Genomic DNA, 25,773 nt, shown 5'->3' on the forward strand with positions numbered 1-25,773 from the left:
ATGGCGGAAGCCGTGGAGCGCACGGACGAGCTGGTCCGCGAGTACCTGCTCTTCCGCGGTTTCACGTACACACTGCGGCAGCTGGAAGCCGAGATCAAGGCGGACAAGGAGAAGGGGTTCCGGGTGAGAGGCCGGCGGGCGCGGCGCGGGCGGAGGCGGCCCTGAGGGAGCCTGGAGCGCGCTCTTCCCCGGCGCTGCCCGCTGAGGCGGGAGCGGCGCTGTCACCGCGCTGTGGGGGGAGGGGGGACCTTCCACTTGAGCATCAGGCCCTCGCCTGACCGAGGAGGAACTGAGGCCCCGAGGGGGGACTCGACTTGCCTGAAGTTGCCCAGCGAGTCGGGAGCATCGCCGAGGCTGGAGCCCAGGCGCCCCGACTCCGGGTCAGGGCTCCGCCCTCCGCGGCAGCCTTGCCGCAGGTGCTGGCCACTCGTTGGCGGGGATGGCGACGAGGCTTTCGGAGCGAAGGCTGGGCGGGTGGTTGAATTTGGACAACACAGATACTCCCTATTGGCTTCCGATGGCGTTGGGAGCAGCGGGCTCTGCTGCCCAGAATGTTAGCTGGGTTCAAGGGTCTGCGGTGTTTGTTGAAAATGGCCCTGTCGGTGACTCGCTGGCGATTTTGCTTCGGCAGCTGAGGAAGACCTCATTGCACGTTTTAATACATTCTATTTCCCCTGCTAGGACATGGTTTTCCGTTGAGAAGCTCTTGGGATGTATGCGTGTCTGTTTGCTGGCTTCCCTTAATGTTGACAGGTGAATGGAGACAGGCTGCGAGCTAGCGGCAGGGGTGCTGGAGGGGAGCTAGGAGACCTGGGGTCTTGTCTTGCCAAGGTTCGTGGCCAAAGCAGAGCGTTTGAGCTCTCCGGGCCTCAGTGTTCTGATCTGTAAAATGGGGGTGTTGGATTGGTACTTGTAGCCGTAAACCTTTTCCAGATTGTGTCCCGTGGTGTGATTGCTCCTCACAAGGAGGTGACCTCTTTGGCTGACACGCTGAGCGGCTGCAAGAGCCTTGGGCGCTTGGATGACTTGAAGGAGTCAGTCAGCCCACGCCCCTCACCTCGAGCCTTGAAATCCCGGAATGGCGGAGCTGGGAGGAGGACCGTGGAGATTGTCCCACTTTCTCTTTTCCAACATCGGACCCAGTATCTCCTGCTTCCTGAGCCAGTGTTTGTAATACCTGCAATTTTCACACTTGCTGGAGGGTCAAACCATATAGCTGATATCGGAAAATAACTTAAGAGCTATTACGTTGCTATGTTTGTAGGGTTCTCTAGATCTCCAATTTAAATTTTTATTTAACATCCGGAAGCCGCAGCAAGAGGGAAAAGCAGTGTAAACTCTGTGGAGTGAGGGGGGAGTTCCCTTCTGTCCTTCAACGCCTTCTCTCACCAGGTGGACAAGATTGTGGATCAGCTGCAGCAGTTAATGCAGGTGTACGACCTGGCCGCCCTGCGGGATTATTGGAGCTACCTGGAGCGTCGACTCTTCAGCCGCTTGGAGGATATATATAGACCCACCATCAACAAGCTGAAAACCAGCCTGTTCCGCTTTTATCTCGTGTACACGATTCAGGTGCTTGTTGGTTCAGGGATTCCTTGGTGCAAAGAGTTATTTGATCCAGAGATAGATTTTCTTTTCATCTCTCGGGAGGACTCTGTGTTACTCTGGGAAAGGGTGAAATAGTCACAGTGCAAGTTATTTTTGACTGTTTTCTCAATATTTTCCCCCCCTTCTCATCTGTAGATCATCTGACTTGTCTTCCTCATTCCTGTCTCTCCACTTGTTTTAAGCATGTAAGCCTGGCTGGTGTTTTAAAGAATATAAGTAGCTGGGTTAAAGTTTGTGTAATAGAGATTATAGCTGACCTGGGGGAATAGTTAGTTAGATTATTTGAAAATCAACTAGGAATTAATTTTTAGGATGGCATTTATCATCATGTCTTCAGTTTAAACCAGATTCTTTGAAATTACAGGGAACTTGAGAAAAGAGTGATGATTTTTCTTTATTTTATGGAGTTTGTACATCATGTTTGGCCACTTACCTAGCAGGCTGATATCCTAAGGCTCTCTGTTGTGCAGTGATGAAGAATCTTACCTGTGGACCTCGGTCTCTTCCCTCTCCTTGTAACTTCCTCTGTGTCTTGGCAGACAAACAGAAATGACAAGGCTCAGGAGTTCTTTGCAAAGCAGGCCACGGAGCTCCAGAACCAGGCCGAGTGGAAGGATTGGTTTGTCCTGCCCTTCCTGCCATCTCCAGACACCAACCCCACCTTTGCTACCTACTTTTCTCGACAGTGGGCTGACACCTTCATTGTGTCCCTGCACAATTTCCTGAGTGTCCTGTTTCAGTGCATGCATATCCTTTTAGCTGCCTGGGCCTAGCCTGATGCACCCAGACAATGTGATCAGTGGCTGCTGCTCCTGATGCAATCATTTCTTATACAGAATGCCCAAGGATCATTGTCGTGTGTCACATGACACAAGGGGAGCTGGACAGATTGTGGTTATTTTTGTCAGTAGGCCAGGGAATCATAAGTCTTGGTGTCTGACTCTCTGCTGCTGAAGTAATGGCAGACATGTGTGGGTGGGTGGAGGATTAGCAGCAGTGAGGGGCTAGTGCTAAGCTCTGAGAGGAGCCCTCAAATAGGGCTGAGGGCCTCTCTCAGCAGATACCGGGGTTGGTAGGCAGCTGCTGCTTAGTGAAACCAGCCATCCTCCAGAGCATGATCTCTGTGCCCCCCCAGGATATCACTTGCCTTTGTTGGGATTAGGTAGCAGGTGAGAACACTTCTTGGGCTGAAACTTCCTCCCTATCATAGGTCGCTTTCTCTGACAGTGACCTCAGTGTTCCTCAACTTGCCAGAAAACAGAGTAGCTTTAAGAATATATGTGTGATTATTTGAGAAAGAGAGAATGTAAATAATTTACTGCCTACCATATTTACCATTTTGTCAGGAAATGCCTTTGATCCCAAGGCCTGGGACCATTATCCATTGCTTATGCTCTTTAGGTGGAGATTCTAGGGGAGGGGAAGACCCTGGTTTGAATGGGGCTGCCTGCTGAGTCACTGATAAATGGGGCATTGTGGAGGCCCACCCACAGCAGCCATCTTGGTCTCTGGGAGGATTATCTGCTGGTAGAGGTAGGAAGGGTGCCCTTTCCTTTTGTGTTGTGGCTGCTGTGAATTCTGCTCTTTCCAGTTTTGCCTTTCTTCTGGCCCTGCTGTGGCTCTTCATCCTGAGGGCTTTCAAGTCAAGTGAAACCCTCAGAGAGGCCCAGGACAACCAGGTGGGCCCTCTAGGGGAAATTGAAAATGTCACTTCAGGCCTTTTCAGTGCAAGACAGTGCCCATTCTAGCCACCATTCACTTCCTCAGTACTGCTTTGTACACCTCCTGACTGAAGCTATTTGAGGTGGTTGGGAAAGACTGACACCCCAACCTACACTATGGACGTTCATGTGGTGGCGTGTGGCTGTATAAACTGCAGAAAGCTTTCTCCTCAGTCTGAACCTTTGCAGGGAGAGGTTCAATCTGGGCAGGGGAAAGCCTAGTAAGCTGATCCTTCTGCCCAGCTGGTGCAGCAGCTGGCAGCGTGCCTGCAGAGCCAGTGGCCACTGGGCTCGCTCTTAGGTGAAGGTTACTGAAGCTTAGACTGGCTGTGAAGCCCACTGGATATGGCTCTTGATTGTTGGCATTGGGAGAGAACTCTCAGGTTTGGATTTATGTCCTCTCTGTGGGCTGGCCAACAGATTGTCATGTGTCTGTAAGTCTGAACAAAGTTAGACCAGGCCTGGCCTCAAGGGAGAAACTACTTCATAGAGCTGAGAAGAGCCCATAGCACTGAGTCTGCCCCTTCCCCATGTCTCATGTTCAAGGGTGATCCTGCTGTGTCAGGAGTTTGGGAAGGTCTCTTAATCGTTTCCCAGACAAGCTTATTCTTTAACTTTGTGCACCAGTTCCCGTGATCCTGAACTTTGATGCGGAGTGCCAGAAGACCAACCAGGTTCAAGAAGAAAATGAAGTTCTGCGTCAGAAGGTTGGTTCTGAGCACACTTGCTTCTTGGGAAGTACTTCTGCTTTTTGTGTTTGAAATTAGGTAGAGGCAGTGGAGGGCTGGTCAAGTATAGGAAAGCACTGATCTCAGATGAAAGTGAGTCACCAGAAAAATCAGTGTTGGAGACTTGGGGGCGGTAACAGTCTCTGAAAACCAGAGACGAGGCTCATATTTTAGTCATGTGTTTAGTGTGAACAATGTAGTAACAGTAGTGAACTTCTGAGAGGGAAAAGGCTATATATGCTTTCATGCCACCTGGCAACTGACCTGTTTCTATATGTCTCTTTCATATTCTCAGTCCTTTTCCACATACATCCACATCTGTGTTGTTTATAACCCAGGTATAATTTAATTGTTCTCAGCTCTATGTTTCTTTAGTTTGGTCAAACGATAGGATCTAGGGACCCACATTTGCCTTCACATTTTGCCCGAGGAGCATTTATCTGTCCTTGAAATTAAGATCTCTTCAGAAAAAGGAAGATTTTCAGAACAAGGAAGATTATAAACTGTTTAGGTTTTGGGGTTTAAGATTCTTAGGTTTTGGGTGTGTGTGTATAATTTTCTTCAGGCAAATGGCCAAAAATGTTGAACCTCATTTAAAAAAACTTTTCCATGAGAGTTCCAAAGTCTGATTTTGTAGATTCCCAAGAGCGAAGCAGAATTGGGTGGAGCTGTTTTTCTCAGTGAATTCAGGAGGAAGCAAGTCAGATGATAAAAGGGAAGCGAGTCAAATGATAAAAAGGGAAAAAAAGGTGGATTTTGTATATCTAACGGTTTTAGTTTCTCACCTCAGTGTAGTCAAGTAACAGCTGCACTTGCCTATTTTTCCCAATCTACAGTGAGCAGAATGGGATGGGTACCCTGAGACCGAGGGCCAGTGGCCTTTTGAGCCAGTGAGGTTGGGTGTTGGATGTGATGCTGCTGATGTTCCCCAGTGGGGTGATGTCATTGATTAACTCGGTCCATCTCTGTGTAGCTTTTCGCATTGCAAGCTGAAATCCACCGACTAAAGAAAGAAGAGCAACAGCCAGAAGAGGAAGAGACCTTGGTCCAACACAAGTTGCCTCCTTACGTCTCCAACATGGACCGCCTGGGGGACTCGGAACTGTGAGTGAAGCCCCCTCCTCCCCTCTTTCCCCTGTGCTGTTACCTAAGGAGCACCTTGCTGCGGCCTAGCCCCATTGCTCCTGGAGATGCAGAATTGCCCAAGAGCCTCCTGCACTCACTGTCAGTGCTTCCTAGCTTTCTGAGTAAGCTCCCCTGGCCTTTGAGGTCCTCTGAGCCACCCCAGTTCTTCCAGGGCCTGCACATCCAGGTGTGTACAGCCTGGATAAATAAATACAACCGGTGTCCTAAAACCTTGGAAAGTTTCTGTGCATTGGAAGCAGTACCTCATAGTTGAAAAGACTGGCAACCACAGGCTGGATGCATTCTGCAGTAGAAGCATGCTCCTGTGTGAGGGTTTGAAGAGGTAGGCAGACGGAGGGAGAGGTATTTGAGCCACATTAAAAAAACAACCAGCTAAACAGAAGACCCAGTTGATAATAATAACAGTAGTAGCAGTTGAAGAGATGTAGGCACAGTGAGTGAGTGAGAGAGTGGTGAGTCAGGATGCAAACTCAGACAGATTCCAAACCTACACTTGGCCAAGTGTTACACCGGGTGAAATTGCTCTAGGTTCTGAGATAGCGCCATCTGATGGAGAGAAAATGCAAGCCAAGAAATATAACTTAAAAATTCTAGTAGCTATGTTAAAAAAAAAAAAAAAGTAAAAGGAAACAGGTGAAGTTAATTTTAATGATATATTTTATTTAGCCCAGTGTATCCCGATTATCATTTCAAACGTGTAAAGAGTATAAACAGAGTAACTGACTTTACCAGGGCCCTCAAAGGAGAGCCATAGACTTCACATTGTGCCAGACAGGCTGCCGCTCTCTTTGGTATAAGCAGTAGTACTGAGGATGATGCCACCTTAAAGCCTAGGCATGTGAACCGGGCTAAGGCACTGCCCACTGGCGCTGTCTGGAGCCACGCAGTCTGTGCTACGTGTTCTCCCAGGTCCTCTCCAGCCCTGTGACCTTGTGTTGTATGTGCCTGTCCAGAGCCATGGTGTGCAGCCAGAGGAACACTTCCCTCTCCCAGTCTCCTCGTGTGGGCTTCCTGTCCTCGCTGCTGCCTCAGAGTAAGAAGAGCCCCTCAAGGTTGTCACCTGCCCAGGGCCCGCCTCAGGCTCAGAGCTCGGCCAAGAAGGAGTCCATCAGCAGTCAGGTAAGCACAAGTCCTGCTTTTCTAACTCTTGCCAAAAAGACTTGTCTATCTTCCCCTTAGGACTGATTTCTTGGGTGTGCCGGCGAGATCTGAAATTCCCTTTCTTCCTCTTTCCCTGCCTTTCCCCTCATAGACCAGTGACAGCCCTGCTGGATGAGAATAGAGATAAGAGTATAGTGGAGGAACCGAGGGAGTAGGAGGAAAATCCACTCAATGCACTCTCTGCCCACCCCCATCGTTCCCTCCAGCTGGAATTGTACTTGTAGGCATAATGAGACAGGAGGCAGATGTCTGCATGCTGACCAAAGGTAGTGCCAGATCTCACACCCAGTTCTAACTCACAGGGACTTCTCTCTTCCCACAGCATGCTGCCACTCTGACCACTGCCTGAGCTCCTATGCCAGCTCTCAAAAGCCCCTAACACTTGACACTCAGCAGGTGAAGGGGTGGGTGGCAGAGAGGAAGTATGCTTTGAAGGATCTGTTCCCTTTTCTCAGAGATTTCCTCTACGCTCAGGAGGGCTTATCACTGTGATTTGGTGACTCAAGCTTCTGGGATTTTGAATTTTGGGTGATATAAAGTAGTGTATAGATAAAGAATATATTAGAGTTACTTCTGAATCAGTGGAATTTCTTTTACAAATTTGGATTTACTGATTCTCCAAAGGATTTTCACATTTGTAGAAGCTTGCAGAATTTCTTTTATGCTAGTGTATGTCCCAAACAGCTGAGGGTCCCATGGAGTAGTTTTCCTCGCACAGATGGTCAGAAGTCATTGCTTTCAGAAATGCCTGCTAGAGTGAAAGTTTAACAGACTCAGTGTTATGCTTTATTGCTTGGGTAGGGACCCTTTCTCTCTTACTATACTTGTATTAGCGACAGGTAAAGTGAGCCGTCGTTGTCCTGCCAGCCTGGGCTTGACAACAGTTGCAGGTGACACAGCAGTATGGGGCTGCTCATTGCATCCAGGAGGCAGGGATCTTCCCTAGGCTGCCACTGGGGTGTGGGAACTTTTAGCACAGCACTTGGGTTTAGCATTGTTGAAGTGCAGCTGCCGAGCAGGACACTGGATAAGAGCAGGGGCTTCGGAGTCAGACAGGTGCGCTTTCAGCTCCAGCTCCTGGTTTATCATCCTTGCTCAGATTGCTTAAACTCACCCAGTCTGCTTGGGAGTGATGATAATAGTATTAATTCTCTGGTGGGGGAGATTAATTGAGCTGACCTAAGGGGCCTTGGTATATATAGTACCAGGCAGGTTGTAAGGAATCAATACATTTTAGTAGTAGTTATATCTGTGAAGGTAACTGGCCTGCATGGGTTCCCAAGTTGTTCTGAGACCTAAAGTACCAGCAGTGCACAACCACTGTAACCTTAGCATCCATGGGTTAAACATCAGTCACAGTTACTCCTATGACTATTTTTCTGAAATTCAAATGAATTAGAATTCAAGTTCTGTGGAATGTGTCCGAGTAAGGTTTACTGTTTGCTTTGCAGATCTCTTCATTGTGCAATATTTTATAAGAGTAATAGATGACATAGGGAGTGTTAGGTCCCTGGGAATGTGCATGAAATTATGCAATTCGGTGGTATTGAAAAAATGAAAGAGAACAGACAGTTTCTTTGGGATGAAGCCTGTGGCCTTGCTCTTTATGTATTCAGGAACTAAGTGTCATATGGTAAGGCTGAAATACGATGGGGAATTTTTTGTACAGTTTACGTTCAAGAGATGAGGGTAAGAATGTGTAGTTTGTAGCAAACATTCCTTATCTTGCCTCTAATATATATTCCAAGAAAGCTCGGTTTACCTCGTGGTACATCAGGGCAAAGGTAGCCCTTTTTCCATTTCCTGAATGGAGATTACAGATGTCTACATCTGAAAAACCCAGTGGTTGGGACACTTATTTTTTATTGATTTATTAATTAGATTCAGCATTGATGTTTCAGTTCTAAAAATAACTAGTAGATTTGAGGTTCAAGATAATAAAAGACTTTTAAAGTCAAAGGAAGTTCAAAGGTCATCTGGCCCACCCTCCTATTGAGTAGCGGGGCACATTCTCTGATACATTCCCTCCTGTGATGAGGAGCTCATGGCTTGTCAACATGGGAAATGTTTGCCCATTATAAAGCTGTTTACTAACTCCCTATAATTTATACTTACTGGTCTTAGCCTTGCTTTGTGGAGCTACACAGACTAAGGCTTCTCTTAGGACAACCCTTCCTATCTTTTCTATGCTAAGCACTCTGTTCATTCCTCCATCCCTCTTCCTGCAACTGTTTATATATGTGGCTTGATTTCTAGACCCCCTCACCATGCTGGTCCCCCTCTTCTGGAAGGGACATTCTAATTTTTTAATTCCTCTCTTACAATTGATAGCCAAATTTGAGTGTATAATTTGAGATGCTCTCTTACCAATATCAAATACAGTTGTATGATCAATTCCTTTGATTTTAATGATACATTTCTTTTTAACTCAGTAGAAAATGACATTGTCTTATTTGCTTTTTTTTTTAAAGATTTTAAAAAATTTTATTTTAGAGAAGAAGGGAGAGGGAAAGAGAAAGAAACATTGATCGGCTGCCTCCTACGTGCCCCGGTACCTGGGATGGAGCCCGAAACACAGGCATATGCCCGGACCGGGAATTGAACTAGCAATTTTTCTGTGAATGGGATGAAACCCAACCAGTTGAGCCACACTGGCTAGGGTGACATTGGTTTTTTTAAAGCCACATTGCTTTGTTAGCACATGTTAAGCCAATAGTCTTTTTCTCACCATTAGCATTGCCAGAACTACCTCTTTCTTTTTTAGTAGTGACCAATAGGCAAATAAAAAACCATGTGCTGTGTTATTAAATTAACAACACATAAAATGATTAGGCTTTCCTATTTTAAATATTTGTATATATCAGTATACATTTCTGTCACATCAGCATTTTGCCCACTTGTAACTGATTGATTGCTCTAACTGTTGTCATTATTACTGAAATGTTTATAGCATTGTAGATGGCAAAATAGATGGTGATACACTCTCAGTGTTCTCAGTCTGAATCTGGAGGCAAAATTTAAACTACAAATGGAAGTAGCTGTAAAACCGTGGTTCCCATGGGATCTCTAGGACAGCAGCAGCCTCAGAGGGCACCTCAGCAGCCTGCTCACCTGCCTGCAGGTTTACTCCCTCCTCCCTCTAGCCCTAATTCCACTCCTTCCACACCCACTCAGTAAGCTGTGGGACTGCAAGTGGGAATTACCTATTATAGAGATAACCTCTAATTGGCTATCCTGTAAAGAAAACAAAGCATCCACAAACTTTGGTATTCTCTAATTACCTCGTAGCTACTGAGACCTCAGTGGTGAGTACAGGTGCCCTGGGGGCTGTTTCCCTGGAGCTTCGCAGAATGGGGAAAAGGGAGCCTTCTTGCTCATCCTTTGTTCTGTAATTTCTTTGTGTCAAGGGCCTGTCCTCTGGGTGGCTTTATTTTGCTTCAGGGGAGATCCAATTACTGGAACTTGTTCCCTGCCCCATTTGGTTAACTGCCTGGCAAGCTCTTTTTGGGCCACTGAAAATTAATTTATAGCCTGAGTGAGAAGCAAAGAGGCCAAATGATAAACATCAGTTAAACATATCTCTCCTGAACTGTGGGAGACAGGTAGATTAGGATGGAATATGACTGAATATAATTTGGGCCATTGCAATGTTATATGAATTCAGTAGTTAATATTTTTATGAAGTTTGCTCTTAAAATAAAACTTTGAATTACTGCTTATTTCACAGTGAACGTCTATTTAAGTTATATGCATTTGTAACTAGACACACGTTTACCTTAAACTACTTATTAAGGTGTTTTTATGAGCAACTGCAATTCATTAGCTTTTAGTACATTTTTCGTTGTTGTTTGCCTCGTTTAGTAAATAACTTAGGTACAGTTTAAGGAAAAGGTCTCTTTTAAGCAGGATGTAATAGCTCACACTTATGTCCACTGCTCTCTTTGTGTAACAGCCCTGTCATTATAAAGGCAGTTCTTAATATATTGTAGTGCCTTTTGTTAATGCCTGTTTGAATTTTCATTTGGGAACACTATCCAGCCCTGAGCCTGATGATATTCTGCACAACTTCCTTGCCATCTTGACTTGTGAGGGAAGCTCTGCCTTGCACTTCTGTCCATGCTGGGGAAGTGTTAAAAGTGGTTTTTGTGTCAACTAGAGGAATTTGAAGCCCACCCTAAGCCTCCCTATTCCATCTGCGTGGGCCAACTGAATTGAGCACTCTTAACACCAAGCACTGAAAAAGGAAAAGACTCCATTTATCAGGTGTAGTGGGTAAATAAGGAGAGAAAATAGAGTCTATCTCCCCTCTGTAGCCTTCCCCATCTCTGGTTCCAAGGGAGGATCCCCCTCTGGTCTGTGTACTTCCCTGAGCATGGATGCAATTTTATACGAGCTCTTCCCTTTTATTCTCAAATATCCAGTTTAAAGATCTCTTGGTTGGGCTGATAAATCTGTCAAATCTGTAGGTTCCAGGCTTTTTGAGACTTCCTCACTTTCCAGGATCCCACTATTTTAGAAAACGTGTCAACCCAGGACACTGATCTTCCTTCTACTCAGCACTGTTTACATAGCTGGATTCCCATGGCCACCTTTGAATTCAGAAAACATGGCCTCTACTGCCAGTTCTTTTGTCTCTTCTATCAAAATGTTAGGCTTTTGGAGACATGTTTTGGAATTCATTTCTAATTTTATTTATTTGAAGCCTCTTTTTTTTTTCCTTGGTAAGTCTAGCTAAAGGTTTGTCTATTTTGTTCATCTTTTCCAAAAAAACAAAAACAGAAAACCGCAGCTCTTAGTTTCATTGATTCTTGCTATTGCCTTTTAAGTCTCTATTTTATTTATTTCCTCTCTTATTTTCATTATTTACTTCCTTTAATTAACTTTGAGATTTATTTGTTCTTTTTCTAGTTCCTTGAGGTGTAAAGTGTTTATTTGAGCTCTTTTTTCTTAATCTAGGTGCTTATTGCTATGAACTTCCCTCTTAGAACTACTTTTGCTGCATCCCGTGAGTTTTGGTGTGTTGTCTTTTCATTTTCATTTGTCTCAAGATTTTTTTAATTTCTCTTCTGATTTGTTCTTTGACCCATTGGCTGTTCAGTAGCATGTTATTTAATTTCCACATATTTGTGAATTTTTTAGGTTTCTTGTAATTGATTTCTAGTTTCACACCATTGTGATCCTTGATGTGATTTCAGTCTTCTTAAATGTATTAAGACTTGTTTTGTGGCCTAACATATGACCTCTCCTGGAGAATGCGCCATGTGTATTTGAGAAGAATGTGTATTCTGCTGCATTTGGATAGAATGTTCTATAAATATTGTTAAGTCCTTCTGGTCTAACGTGTAGTTTAAACCCAATGTTTCCTTATTGCTTTTCTATCTGGATCATCTATCCATTGTTGAAAGTGGGCTATTGAAGTTCCCTACTCTTATTGTATCGCTGCCTGTTTCTCTTATATCCATTAATATTTGCTTTATATAGAGATGCTTTGATGTTGAGTGTGTATATATTTACAATTGTTATATCTTCTTGATGAATTCACCCCCCTTTATCATTACGTAATGACTTCCTTTGTCTCTTACTACAGCCATTGGCTTAAAGTCTATTTTGCCTGATATAGGTGTAGCTACCCCTGTGGAATTCTTCAGTCTGAGCAATTTGCCTTCTGGATCAATAGGTATGGGAAGAAATCAATGGAGGGTTGGCACTCTTGGATCACATTCCAGGTAGTGAGCACACCTACCTGGGGACCATGTGAGGGCCACCATGGTTACCTCAGGACCTCCCTGTTATCACTTGTCTTGATTGCCTTTACTTCTGGGAAGGTAAGAGAAGTCTTCCACTTTCTGAAACTGTGGAATTTGTCCAGTGTTCCATGGACCGTGAGATATTTCTCAGCAATGGCCAGAACACTGAGAGAGGGAGGGGCCTTATCTTGGGTGTTATTTAGCTTCAGGATTATGACATTTCTTATCTTTTTTATTCAGTGTCACTTTCTTCCACATGTTCCCCTCATGGTATTGCTTCCTTCGGGTTTCTCAGAGTATGGAGGTGCTGTCAGATCTGGGTATGAATTTCAGCTCTTTCCAGTTGTACCTGTGTAGAGCAAGTAACTTAACCTCTCTAAGCTTCAGCTCCTCATGTTAAAATAATGTCCTCATCCGTTAAGGGAATGTTTGTAAAGCCTTGCATATGGTAAACCGTCAGTGAATAATATATACTGGGGCTATTATTGTTATTGTTGTTGGTTTTCTTCTTAGATTACTTCTTTTATCTTGACTAAGAACCTTCTTCTCCCCAAATAAGCCAGAATTCTGAGAATCAAGTACTTTGTCTAGAAGAAACACCTGTTACAAGTGTCAGTAGATAACACTGGAGGTTGCTGCAGTCAGAAAAACAAAACTAACAAATACCCTGCAGGTCAGCCACAGTTAGGCTCAGTCCTTTAAAATTTTCTTTCTTATCTCTTCATGTGGCTCCAGGGTCCCAAGGAATCTGTTAATCATCATAAGTTGTTTTAACATAAGAAATAGTAAGTAGCAGAACTGGAGGGGACAGTAGACTTTGGGGGAGTCTCTCCTCTTGACTTAGGTCTTGTGTATAAATGGCTTGCGAGGAGGTTGGTCTCCAATCTGAATGGCTGTTTGCATCCATATCTGTGTAAAAGGCGGGGGCCTATCTTGACCATCACAATTTGTGGGAACAAGGTTGGAAAGAGATCCTGGCCAGATAACCTGCAAAGGAGACGGTGAGGTGGCAGCTCTTTTTTAAAAAGGCTCTTGATTAAGAACCTTCTCTCCATGGGAGTGGAGTGGGGATTATTGAATTTATCTGCTCTAACCTTCGTTGACTATCACTCACGGAGCCAGAAGAGGCCAGTTTCTTTCCTGTGCATTTCATCTTGTTCAAAAGTCCTTGAGTTTCTAATAGTTCCTATTAAGAGTTTCTGGTTACCTAGTAATAATTTCCAAATACCTGAATATTTGTTAACATTAACTGGCTTAGTCATACACTTGACCCAAAAGGGTACTGTGTTCCTTTTTCCTTCTGGAGAGGTGATTGTGTACTGCATAATTTTTTTTTTTTTTAAATATATCTTTTATTGATTTCAGAGAGAGGAAGGGAGAGGGAGAGAGATGAAACATCAATGATGAGAGAGTCGTCATAGATTGACTGCCTCCTACACAACCCCCACTGGGGATCGAGCCCGCAACCCAGGCATGTGCCCTGACTGGGAATCAACCATGATCTCCTGGATCCTAAGTTGATGCTCAACTGCTGAGCCATGGCCGGGCTGCATAATTTTTTTTTTTAATATTGCCCAAACATATTATTGCTTGTAAATGCTCCTGAGGTTTGATCTGCAGTAATCTCCTTCCTCTTAACTAAAGTTAATTCTGATTTGATCAAGGAGATGTCTGGAGACCTGCCTCCAGGTGATAGAGATTAGGCAGGCTGAGGAGCGCTGGTGAGGTACCCTCCCATGATGGGAGTAGAGAACGGAAAGGAGAAAGTCCAGATTGCCTATGTTTTACTCTTGGCTTTGCCCATCAGTGAGAGGAACATTTTAACTACCTGCTCAGCATGTCCAGGGAGGAACCCTACCCAGGAGCTGTTGGGTAGAGAAGCCACTTCCTGGCTTCTGCTCTCCTCCTGGCCCAGGTGTCATGGCGTGGGCACAGACAGGAAGAGACTTTTCAGAGCCTGGTGTCTCGTCCTCCAGACTGCTAAGGCAAAGGACCCAGCATGCGGACCCAAGGACGGGAAGAGCCTCTTCAGCGGGCTGGCCACTGGGGAGTCCAGCTGGTCACAGCACCGTCAGCGGCGCCTGCAGGATCACGGCAAGGAAAGGAAGGAGCTTTTGTCTCTGACTTTGCAGGTATGGCGTGTCCTCAGCATTGCATGAATGCCCACAGGAGGGCTGTGGGAAGTGGTGGGGTGGTGCAGGGCCAACTCTTACCTCCTTTGATTTCTGCTGTTGTGTAGAGTGTGCTCTTGCTGAACTGGGCTTAATTGCTTGCACTTGGTTGTTTTGTTCATAGATGGCCTGAATCTTTAGTGGTCCCTCTTTTCTGATGAAGCATTTTTCTAAATAGGGGCCATAAAATGCCAATTGAAAACATTCCCACAAGATAACTTCTGTGATTAAATTGCCTTGGGACCCCTTGCTTACCGCATTTTCCCCTTAGGTTAATTATACATATTAATATGAGCATGTCACGGGCTCAGATTTGGCAGGACAGAAGCCAGTCTCTTTGTTTAACCCAGAATCCCCCAGACTTGCTTGATCTCAGGATCCTTTTCCCCTGCGCCCCCAGAGGCCTATCTGCTGGAGTTGCTCTCTGAGTGCACGTGCCCACATTGTTATTCTACCACCCAGGCCCTTGCCACACTGAGCTCTGGGGCTCCCCTCACTGCTGAATGTGGGTCAGGGTCTGCTCTTCCTGCAGCATAAGCTGCCTCCACTTTTTTCAAACACTCTGGATTGAAGCCCAAGGGATATGCTGCTTGAGTCTCTTTCCTGTCACCTGGTTGACCATTTATTTCCTAATTGGAGCTACTTGCCTGTTTTAAAGGCATCAGAGTACTGGTCTGTCAAGGTGGAGTGTGTCCTGAGTCCTGTCAGCTATGACAGGGAGGGCATTCCTTCGGCCGTCTACTCCTTCAGCAGGGCCCATGAGAGCAAGGTCTCTAGGAAGATGGCAGGAGAGCAGGCACCTGTCTTTCCTGGGCAAGCTGGGCCCAGCTCTTGCAGTTTAGAGCTCGCTCTTCTAGACCTCCCCCCCCCCCCCCCGACCACTGAGAGCCTCCCACAGCATGCTGCAGCCTGGCATCAGATGTCCTGCAGTGTGTCCCCGGATGTGGTGAGTGGCTGGGCCCAGCACAGGCCTGTCACAGCTGACTTATCCCCACTTTGCTAGGCACAGTGTACAGAGAAGAAGCCTGAAGCTTGTGGCCCAGAGCCAGAGCCCTGCCCAGAGCCCCACACAGAGGTGCTGGATACGGTGACGCGCGCTTCCTCAGCTGGCTCTGAGGGCGGAGGGGCCCGCCCGGAGCAGCCATTCATTGTGCTGGGGCAGGAGGAGTACGGGGAGCACCACTCCTCCATCATGCACTGCAGGTGGGTTCAGGTGGCAGCAGGGCCCGGCCAAGGGAAGTGCTGACCCGGTGGGCTGGGCTCCCCGGAAGCTGTGTGTGTGAGGGTGTGGCTGACAGATGTGGAAAGTGGGTGGTTCCTGAAGGACCATGGTCACCCTCAAAGAGTCAGAAGAGGGCTGGGCAGCTGCCTTGTGGGTGTGGGGCATTCTGCTCAGAGCTGCTATAGGCACATCAGCCTCTCTGTCCTTTCTAATTATGGGACTCTGAGTTTTAGGAACAGTTAGTTGCCTTTTATTAAAATTCCCTAAAGCTTACTCAATTTTAATTTGCTTTTCGTTGGTAATATTAAATAAATACAGGGTAGGGCAAAAGTAGATTTATAGTTGTGAGTTCATGAAACACAGTTTATTCTCTAGTTATTTATTAGTTATTGTACTATTTTCCATACGAACAACTGTAAACCTACTATTGCCTCACCCTGTATTACCATTTACAAGTTTTTATTTGCACATGGTAAGAACATGACCTTCCATGAAGAAACCCTCACAGACGTAACGTTCAGAGGGTAGATGAGTCCCTTGCTTTGACAACCTAATGGCCCAGGAGCCGAGTGCAGGAGGCTGTCAATCTCAAGATGCCGAGTGCCCGACGTCGGGGCCCCATGCATCCTGCCCACTCTTCTATGCCCAGTATTTACACCAGAGCTCAGCACATAATAGGTGCTTCCTAAGTAGTTCTTGGACAAATGAATGAATAAATATTTCTACAAATAGTCCACTCATCATTGTAGTGTATGCATTTCAGGATTTATTTTTTAAAGCAGTCAGGAAGTCAGAAAAGCAATCATCTAATTAGCTGAAGAGGATGACGGGCCATGACAAGGATGGTAACAGCTTCCCTTTTGTCTTAGAGTGGATTGCTCGGGGAGGAGGGTTGCCAGCTTAGACGTAGACGGGGTCATCAAAGTGTGGTCCTTCAACCCCATCATGCAGACCAAAGCGTCCTCCATTTCCAAGTCGCCACTGCTGTCTTTAGAGTGGGCCACCAAGCGGGACCGGCTGGTGAGTGAAATGCCTCATGCTTGCTCTGCAGTCTGTGAATTCCCCAGGGCATCCACCAGAGGTCAGGCACCACAGGCTGAGTCAGGGCAGACTCCTCCCTCTCGTTGGGAATTCAGGGACCACACATCCAGGACTGTCCCTGCAGGCTCTTGTTTGGGGGTGGCAAGGAGGTGACTGGATTAACAAGAATTGAAATGAGACTGCAATGTGATCAGGAGAACCCCCTCCAATCAGGTGGCGCAGGGTGCCTTCCTATCTGTGGTCTGGCTTGCTGCTGCTGCGGTCTAGGGCTAGACTGGCTTACTTCCTGTTCTTCCCCATCAGTCCTGTCATCCGTCCACATCCTAACAACCCACCGGGAACATTCTCAGCTGCTCCCTCCTGCTTCCAAGACCCCTCCCTGTGTCAGGCCCAAAGGAAGCAGCTGAAGCTCGTGGGGGATGGTGCACTATTTGGCGGTTCCCACGGTCTGATCGCCTCCAGGAATAGTAGTGTTCTTTTTCCTTCTGGACCTTCATGTTTGAGATAGACTTTGTAGTTAAGGAGGTAAAGTTGATTTGTAGTTTTTTCTTTTATTCCATTTTGAGGGGATCATAGCAGGCAACCCAAGGGGCAGACCTCATTTTTTAAAAATAATTTTGACAACTTGCAGGCATTATGGTTATGGTACGAGGGTCTTGTGGTATACCCAATGTTAGTTTGCCAAGTGAATGATAAGGTCATAATATAGGTAGTATTCCTGGGGGTACCCTCAGACCTGCTTCTGGTGCTTTCTTCTGGTGGTATTCATTATCTTTGAAGCTTTTCACCAAATAAATCACAAGTTCCTGAAGGCAAGGATAGCTGCTTCTATTTATTCTGGGGCCCTTTACAGGCTCAGAGCCAGAGCTGTCCCGAGACACGTAAAGGGGGCCCAGGCCCCATGACCAGCTGGGGGCAGCACGCGAGGTGGTGGTGGGTAGATCAGAAGGGAGAAGGAAGGAACGGCTGAAACAGCTGGGATTTAAAATGGAAAGAGAGAGAAAGAACAGAGGGTCTCATTGAATCAGCCAGAACCTTTCCAGGTATATCTGGGGTGGGTACCTTTCTGCCATCCACAGATTCCTTTTGTGGTTTTACTTCTGTTCGAGGTCAGCTCTGATGTCTTTATTTAATTTTTGAATGAGGTTCATTTTAGCCAGATATCACTTAAACTACCTGGATAAGTGGAGGGGGCCCCACCGCTTCAGTCTGACCAGACCTCACAGGAGAGGGCCTGGCCCCCACAGTGGTCCTCCCTGACTGGCCTGACCTCATGCTGTTCTTCACACCCCCCTCCTCTTTTCATTCCAGCTCTTGCTGGGCAGTGGTGTGGGAACAGTGCGCCTTTATGATACAGAAGCCAAGAAGAATCTCGGTGAAATCAACATCAACGATGACATGCCCAGGTCAGTTGGAGGCCACTCCCCTCACTGCTCTACAGGCCAGTCCCTTGCTGAGCTTTTGCCCCATTTCATCCTTCCTCTGTGGGTATGAGTGCTGACCCCGCCTCACATGTGTTGCAGAATCCTGTCTCTCGCCTGCAGCCCCAATGGGGCCTCTTTCGTCTGTTCGGCTGCAGCTCCGAATCTCACTTCCCAGGTGGACTTCTCGGCACTGGACATCGGCAGGAAGGGCACTAACCAGGTTCCCGGCAAGCTGCTGCTGTGGGACACGAAAACCATGAAGCAGCAGGTGCGGGCTGCCCCCTGGGTCCTCTGGGGCTGGTCAAACTCCAGGAGGGCACAGAGCATCTCCTCACTTCTGAGTTTCTCCCTCTCTTTGCTTTGGTCTCCTCAAACTTCGATTTGTGAGGAAACATCAAAGTTTGAGTACTGAAAGGAGTAATACTCCAGTGGGGTAGATTGCCAGCAGCTAAAGGCATTCAGAATTGTGCCACAGTTTAGAAGTCACACAGTCTCCTACAGGGCCCTTGTGGCTGATTTTAAATATGTTTTATATTTAAAGACTTTATTTTTGAGCAGTTTTAGGTTCATGGCAAAATCAAGAGGAAGGCACAGAGATTTCCCATAGTATCTATCCCCTGCCCTTCACTGTCTGCATCCATACCACAGTGGAGCATTTATTACAGTTGATGCGCCTACATTGACACGTCATCACTCAAAGTCCACAGTTCACTTTAGGGTTTGGTGTTAGTCAGCTACATTCTGTGGGTTTGGACATATATGTAATGACATGCATCCACCGTCATTTGGGATCTTTTCACTGCCCTAAAAATCCTCTGTTCCATCTCCTCATCCCCTCCCCACAACATGGCCTGGCAACTGAGGATCTTTATACTGTCTTCATAATTTTGGTTTTATCGGAATATCATATACTTGAGATCATATAGTCTTTTCAGATTGGTTTCTTTTATTATGTGTTCAAGCGGTTTGTGTTTTAGGAGACAACTGGTGTCTCCTTCTGACTCCCTGTTAACTTAGAATTGCATAAAAATTACAGCAGCAGCTAGAAATAGTGAGGACACATGCATATTCTTAAGAAGTGACAGCCACGTGAAAGCTGATGATTCCACGAGGAGTCAGGAACTGAGGACCTGTTCCCACCAAGAACAGTAAGAGATGCACGCAGCTATGACTGTAAGCCCTAGAGAGAGTAAGTGGTGTTTAAACTCGCCTGTTTAAAGGGCAACGATGTTTCTTATTAAAATTAGTTTTGGTGCTCAAAAGGGGTGTAGCCTTTTAACTGAACAGTTTCCAAATCTTTAAACTGTGGTGGTACACAGGGGCTCACCTCATGGCTTTTCCTCTCATTACACCACACGCCTATGAGTTCAGTGTTCTTCTGTATGTATGCAGTATTGGACACCGGCCGGGTCCCTGCCTCTCAGGTGGGCTGTGTTCCAGGTGTTCAGTTTGTGTCTCACTGCAGCTGCCTGTGAAATGGCACACATTCCTACTTGGAGGTCTCACAGGTGTCTCAAGCATGTCAGGCCACCCATGAATTCTTGACCACCACGCCCTGCCCTGTCTTTTCCTCCTGGTTTTCCTCATCTAGGCAAATGCGTCTCATTTAGAAACGGGACGCCTTTCTGGGCCCATGAGCAAACACTGCAGTGCCACCTCCAAAATGTGTTTCCAGACTGACCACTTGTCTGCGTTTCCAGGGACATACCTGAGACCCGCTCTCTAGCTCCCCTCAGCTGGACAGCTGTAGGACCTCTCTTGCTGTGACGCCCACCTGCCCGTCCTTCCCACCACTGCCCGGGATAGGCAGACACTGTAGCATGTGCTTCCTGCTCCTCCAGGTGTCCCATCCACAGCCCCTCAGGGCCCTGCATGCTCTGCCCTTCCCCACCGCTTCAGCCCCCTGGTGCTTCCTGCCTTCATCCTGCAGTGCAGGCCCTTCCTGCATGTGGCCTCTTCTCTAGGAGCTTCTTACCCCCCTCTGTCTGCAAGCCTCTGTCCTCCAGCATCTCTTAGCTGCTTTCCCTTGTACAGCCCAGTTTAATCAGGTCTTCCTCAACCTTGTCATTCTCTAAGGCACTCACTATGATTTGTAATTTCATGTTTACTTGTTATGTTAAAATTTTAAATACTGAATACATACAAGAGAATACTGAACTCATAGGTGTGGTGTAACGAGAGGAAAAGCCATGAGGTGAGCCCCTGTGTACCACCACAGTTTAAAGATGGAACTATACCGGTACTTTCTATGTTCTGTGTTCCTCTCCCTTATCTTGGTCTCCTGCCCTTTTTCAGACAGAGCTTGTCTTGAATTTTGGTTTATTATTCTCTTACATTTTAAAATTTAGTTTTGTTTTGTTTGTTTGTTTTCCAGCTTCAGTTCTCCCTGGATCCGGGGCCCATTGCTATCAACTGCACAGCCTTCAATCACAATGGGAACCTGCTGGTCACAGGGGCGGCCGATGGCGTCATCCGGCTGTTTGGTAAACAAGCATACTCATGGCAGCCCTGGGCCCTCCTTAAATGTCCCAGGGAAGGGAGTTGGATTTTTGCCAGCTGGACTAGAAGGAAAACCCCAATTCATGATGTTCATAATAGAACTTACCTTTGGTCAGAATCTGCTGTGGTCTCAGGAGGGAGAGGTAGAGCTTAGCAGCCCTTCAGTCTTGGGCTGTTCCATCTGAGTCCTCATTGCCTGAGACTCAAGAGGGCACATGAGAGTAATGCTGTCCTGTCCTCTCGGTGCGGCTAGTTCACTGTCCCTGTAAAGTGTTAGAACAGTGTGCGTCAGAACCATCCGGCATGCTGTTTAAAGATCTCCATGCCAGCATGTCCCAGGAGGTTCGGAGTCAGAGGGCCTGGCATGGGATGAGGGTCTGTGTCTTCAGCAGATCCCTAGTGGGAAGTTACAGAGGCCTCCAGGAAGGACTTGTGTGTCCTCCTAGACTTACACATGAGCTCAGGCTCCACCGAGGGATTCCTGAACCTCACTCCAGCCCCAGTGGAAGAAGCTTCTAAGATAGGTTAAATAGGAGAGTAGATACAGCGGAGAATTAGCAAACTGAAGCACCCAGTGACCCTTCTTCGGCAGGGCTCAGCTCTGTGAGGCCCTCTGCCTCCAGAACAGCTCCCACTCACTGGGCAGAAGGTGGGAGGTGCCTCCTGCCATGGGCGATGCCTCCCTGGGGCCCCAGCAGGAATCTTAGCACCGTCTCCTCTTGGTGCCTCAGATATGCAGCAGCACGAGTGCGCCATGAGTTGGAAGGCCCACTGCGGGGAGGTCTGCTCCGTGGAGTTCAGCTATGATGAGAATGCCGTGTACAGCATTGGCGAGGACGGGAAGGTAGGTGGGCGCAGGCCTTAGGTCAGGGGCTTCCCTAGCCTGGTTTAGGCACCTGAGAGTCTAGAGAACACTGGAATGGCATGATGGGCTGGGTTTAAGTTCTCACCATACCTTTTACTAGCTCTGTGACCATGGCCTCTCCCTGTGTCTGTTTTGTTATCTGTAGAATAGACATAGTAGTAATCAATTCCACAGGATCTTTGTGAGGGTTAAATGAGTTCAGTGGGATCTGCCATTTTAATGAAAGGGGAGGACCCACATCCTTTCTCCTGGCTGTAGAGAGTGACTCATCCCACTGGGCATGGAGCAGTGGGGTCTGGATTTGGGGCTGGGATATGCCCCAATGAGCTTGATCACTGGGTGGCCACAGCATGGATGTGTAGAGTTTACCTGCGGTCTGGGGACAGCTTCCCAGAGGCAGTGTGTGTAGGACTGAGCAGAGTCAAGTAATGTGAAAAGGAAGGCAGGAAAAAAGTAAAAACAAGTGCCCCTTGTGGATTCTTTCTGGAAAGATGTCAGGGTCCTTGGAAAGGGAGCTGGGAGTGGGGTAAAAAGAGGCGGGAGAAAGACATGCTTTTCATGTGCCCTCCTGTACCTTTTGGAATTTATCCTGTTGGCCTGTTTTATCCATTTGAAAATAGTAATTGCAAAATGAAATCTTCACTTGGAAACTATGGGAAGGGGACTTTTAAATTAAAGCCAGACTTCCTGTTTATTTGGGCAGGATTCTCAAGAGGTGGTCACATGCAGTAGCCCGCCCCTGGGGTAGGCTAAAGAGTTATACACCAGAGTACATAGCACTCAGTTGATAGCTGCATTGCTGCGTTCAGTTCATTGCATTGCTGAGATACTGGAAGTGCGTTTGGAATTTGTCCTCTCTACTCTGGGAATTCCTAAATCAGAGAAATCTAGTTGGGTTCTAATCCTAACAACAACAGTCACATGGAGCACTCCTCCTGGGATCAGGCCAAAGAGAAAGTCCCGACTTTCATGTGAGGTTACTGACCCTTTTTCTAGAATTTCTTTCTTGAAAAGTGCTTAAATTGTGTTGGGAAGAGATGGAACTGAAGGGTCATCCCACTGCCTCTCCTGGTGGCCTGTGGGCCCATGGCCTCTGCTCTGGGGCTGTCCCCATTCCTCTCAGGCCGATCTTCTGCTGAGAGTACTCTGGCTGTGCTTTGTGGTTGCAGTTCATCCAGTGGAACATCCACAAGAGTGGCCTGAAGGTGTCCGAGTTCGGACTCCCCGCGGACGCCACGGGTCCCTTTGTGCTGTCCGGTTACAGTGGCTACAAGCAGGTTCAAGTTCCCCGGGGCCGGCTCTTCGCTTTTGACTCTGAGGGAAATTACATGCTGACATGTTCTGCCACCGGGGGCGTCATCTACAAGGTACCTGGGGGTGTTGGGGTGAGTAGGGAGCTTCCTCCCCAGAGGAAGGGCTGAGCAGGGGCCCTTGTCCCTACTCCTGCCCCACGTGGCCATGGAGAAGCCTTTGACCCAGGATAGACAGTGCCCACAGCCCCCTTGCTGCCGGGCCGAGTCTCAGCTCAGGGAGAGCCGAGCGTGGGCATTGGCGTTGGGGCAGTGACACGCCATCGCCCTCTGCTAGTTCATTCACTGCCCTTCAGTGAGACTCTGCTCCTTTTCTGTCTCCCTTTTCTATAAAAATACCTATTTTAGAAAACAGTAAGAAATGGGCAGAAGGGTTGGGAAGCATGTTGGTTTGGAGGAACACGCCCCAAAAAGGTAAGTGCTTACGTGGTCCATTTTAGTTACTCTAACCTGGAACAGATTTATTATCGTATCCGTGGGTCAGGGGCATTGGGACCCATGGCTGAGACAGATCTGGGGTGGGATTTTTCAGTCCATGATGTAAGTTGTCCCTTTGTTTTGTCCCTCATTATGTTTGTTTTAATTCTCATGTCAGAGCTTCTCTGGTTCCTGTAGCTTTTTTGTATAATTGTATGAAATTATAAATGTCTTCTATTTTACCAGTGTTATCAAATAGTCAGGTGAGGATTTGTGTTGTAGCCTAAGCGCGTATTTCTGGTACCAGGTGAATTCGGTCCGTAGCCTCAGTGTTAACTCTGCCTGATGGTGGTGCATACTCTGTAGGAATGAAGAGTCACAAGGGGAATGTTCTCTGCTCCAGGGCTGTCCGTGCTCCCACGGCCATGGCTCACCGTGGCAGACAGCTCACCGTGGATAGCAGCGGTGTGGGGCCGTTGGCCGAGGCCTGTCCTGCACACAGGACACACAGAAGAGTCTCTCTCTGCTCCCCTCCCACTCCCATTAGAAAGACACAGGAGCACCAGGGGTGGGGCAGCAGTGTTAGGGTTCAGAGCAGGGAAGCTGGGTCCTCAGGGAAGACCCCTAGTGGGGTGGTCTGTGGATTTGAGGCCTGTGGAGGAGGAGTTGGGAGGATCGGGAGGAAGGCAGGCCTTGGTGAGGGAAAGGGGACTGCAAAGGTGAGTAAGGAGCCTTCTAGACTGTTGACCCGAAACAGCTTGGAACACAGTCTAGGTTCACTTTCAGTGAGGCTCCTCTTTTCCAGATTATGATGCTTTGGGTGGCTTTTACCCTCTTTAGCTCCATAATGTTTTGTAATTGCTACTGGGAAATACTGTAAAGCTTTCTGTTTACAAGCCTAACTTTATTATTTAAAAATTGAGTTTCAGGTAGGCCATCCTCTGCTCTGTGATTTATGTGTTGTATATATGCTGTGTGCCTGTGTATGTATTTTATTTTTAATCATGCAGCCTTTGTCATTTGTCCTGATCAGTTTATGTGACTTGCAGACAGATTTGCTCTATAACCAATTAATGGGTTAAAAGATTTTCCTCTGTATAATTTTTAAAATGCCAGTAATGGGTTCTAATTACTTAAGGAATATAATGAATTTCAGATCCCATTTTTACAATCTGTAAGCAGTATATGATTTTTAAAGATGTTTTCTCTATGAAGGTCATATACTTCTTGCTCATGGGAGACATCTGTGTTTGCATCAGTCATCATTCAGTCTGGTCCTGGTTTCCCTTTCCTTACTACCTTCTGACTTCTCACACCTGCCTGCATCCTGGCTGGTGCTGTGGGACAGAAGAGAGCCATGCTTGCATTGATCGAGGGCCTGCTGGTGCCAGCTGGTTCTGGGTGCTGCAGGCTGGCCACACTATAGGAGTTGGCTAAGATCTGCCCTCGCAGCTGCGATCCCTAGGGGGAGCAGACCTAGAACAAAGAAGTGGATACATGATAAAATGCACAGGAGCTGGGATGATGCTGGAAGAGAGCAGCTGGGGTGGCATAGAGGTCACTGGCCCACAGCAAGTTAAAGGTGGCAGGGAAAATTCTGTCTTAAGAGCATATCAGGGACTGGTTTTCCACTTAAGATGGAGGAGCAACTGTAGTCAGGACAATGAAGGTATTTCCTGGTCCAAGAAATTAAATAGGCTTTCTGGACAGGTGGGCATGTGTGCCTGGCACATCCTCACCTTGGGGTGGCAGCCCCCAGGCTTGAGGTGGTTTAGTGGATAACATGGATGTATTTGTGAACAGTGCCCGCTCACACCACCTCCTCTCTCCTGTCCTCTTACAGCTGGGCAGGGATGAGAAGGTTCTGGAAAGCTGCTTGAGCCTGGGTGGCCACCGAGCCCCTGTGGTCACTGTGGACTGGAGCACTGCGATGGACTGCGGGACCTGCCTCACTGCCTCCATGGATGGCAAAATCAAGCTGACCACCCTCCTGGCCCATAAAGTCTGATGGGACCTGCCCCAAAGTACTTCCACAGAAGCAGTGTTATCCCAGGGGGTGGGGAGAGATGAGACAGGAAGACCGGATGCTCCACTTCCGGCTCCCTGCCAGGGCAGGGGGCTTCAGGGAAAGGCTGTTGGGGGGCCCGGGAAATGTCCAGCCGTGGTGACTGGAACAGGAGCCACATGGAGTAGTGGTGCATGTGCCCAGAGCCCAGCATGCGGGGCTGTGCCCGAGCACACTCCAGACAGCGGGAGGAAAGCTCAGGAAGCAGGAGAAGCATTGTGATGGCTGCTCTGTTTGCCCAGGAGAGATTGACAGTATTTTGTATATATTTGCTTACTTTTCTTCTGTTTTTTAAAAAAGAATGCTCTCGTGGTTACCTGGAGTCTCTTCCTAGAATGTGTGTGCAGTGGGCTCTCTCCCTTCGCCCTGTGACCCCCGACGGTCAGCTGTGAGCCCAGGACCCCCACCCCAGCTCTTCCCTCACCGGCTGTGGGGCTGAGCCATATGGGATGTTTGCTCGTTGCTGCTTTGCTGTAGGAAGATGTCCTCTCTCCCGTTCCACTGGCTAACTAAGGTTTGTGCTGCCCCTATTTCTTTGGGCCAAAGTCAAGGAGGCCATAGCATTCCTCTCTTCCCTGAGAGTTGTAGCTTCTGTAAAGAAGCTTCTCTGGACAAGGGCAGGGTCTGAGGCTTCTGCTCCTGGCTGCC

The 25,773-nt window shown here is 47.4% G+C and overlaps 1 protein-coding gene across 1 annotated transcript; it reads left to right on the forward strand.

Moving 5' to 3' along the window:
• WDR91 (WD repeat domain 91) lies at positions 1–25,441 on the forward strand. The gene is made up of 15 exons (XM_087821005.1): positions 1–123; positions 1,393–1,572; positions 2,148–2,355; positions 3,954–4,036; positions 5,031–5,161; positions 6,157–6,322; positions 14,088–14,243; positions 15,286–15,485; positions 16,374–16,524; positions 17,857–17,951; positions 18,069–18,237; positions 20,344–20,452; positions 21,200–21,312; positions 22,503–22,700; positions 24,904–25,441. Exons 1-15 carry the CDS (start codon positions 1–3, stop codon positions 25,066–25,068), a joined length of 2,247 nt encoding a protein of 748 aa, XP_087677131.1. The 3' UTR covers positions 25,069–25,441.
• The last annotated feature ends 332 nt before the right edge of the window (positions 25,442–25,773 follow it).

This window comes from Miniopterus natalensis, chromosome 10 (assembly GCF_054644295.1).
Source record: "Miniopterus natalensis isolate mMinNat1 chromosome 10, mMinNat1.hap1, whole genome shotgun sequence".
NCBI classification, from domain to species: Eukaryota; Metazoa; Chordata; class Mammalia; order Chiroptera; family Miniopteridae; genus Miniopterus; species Miniopterus natalensis.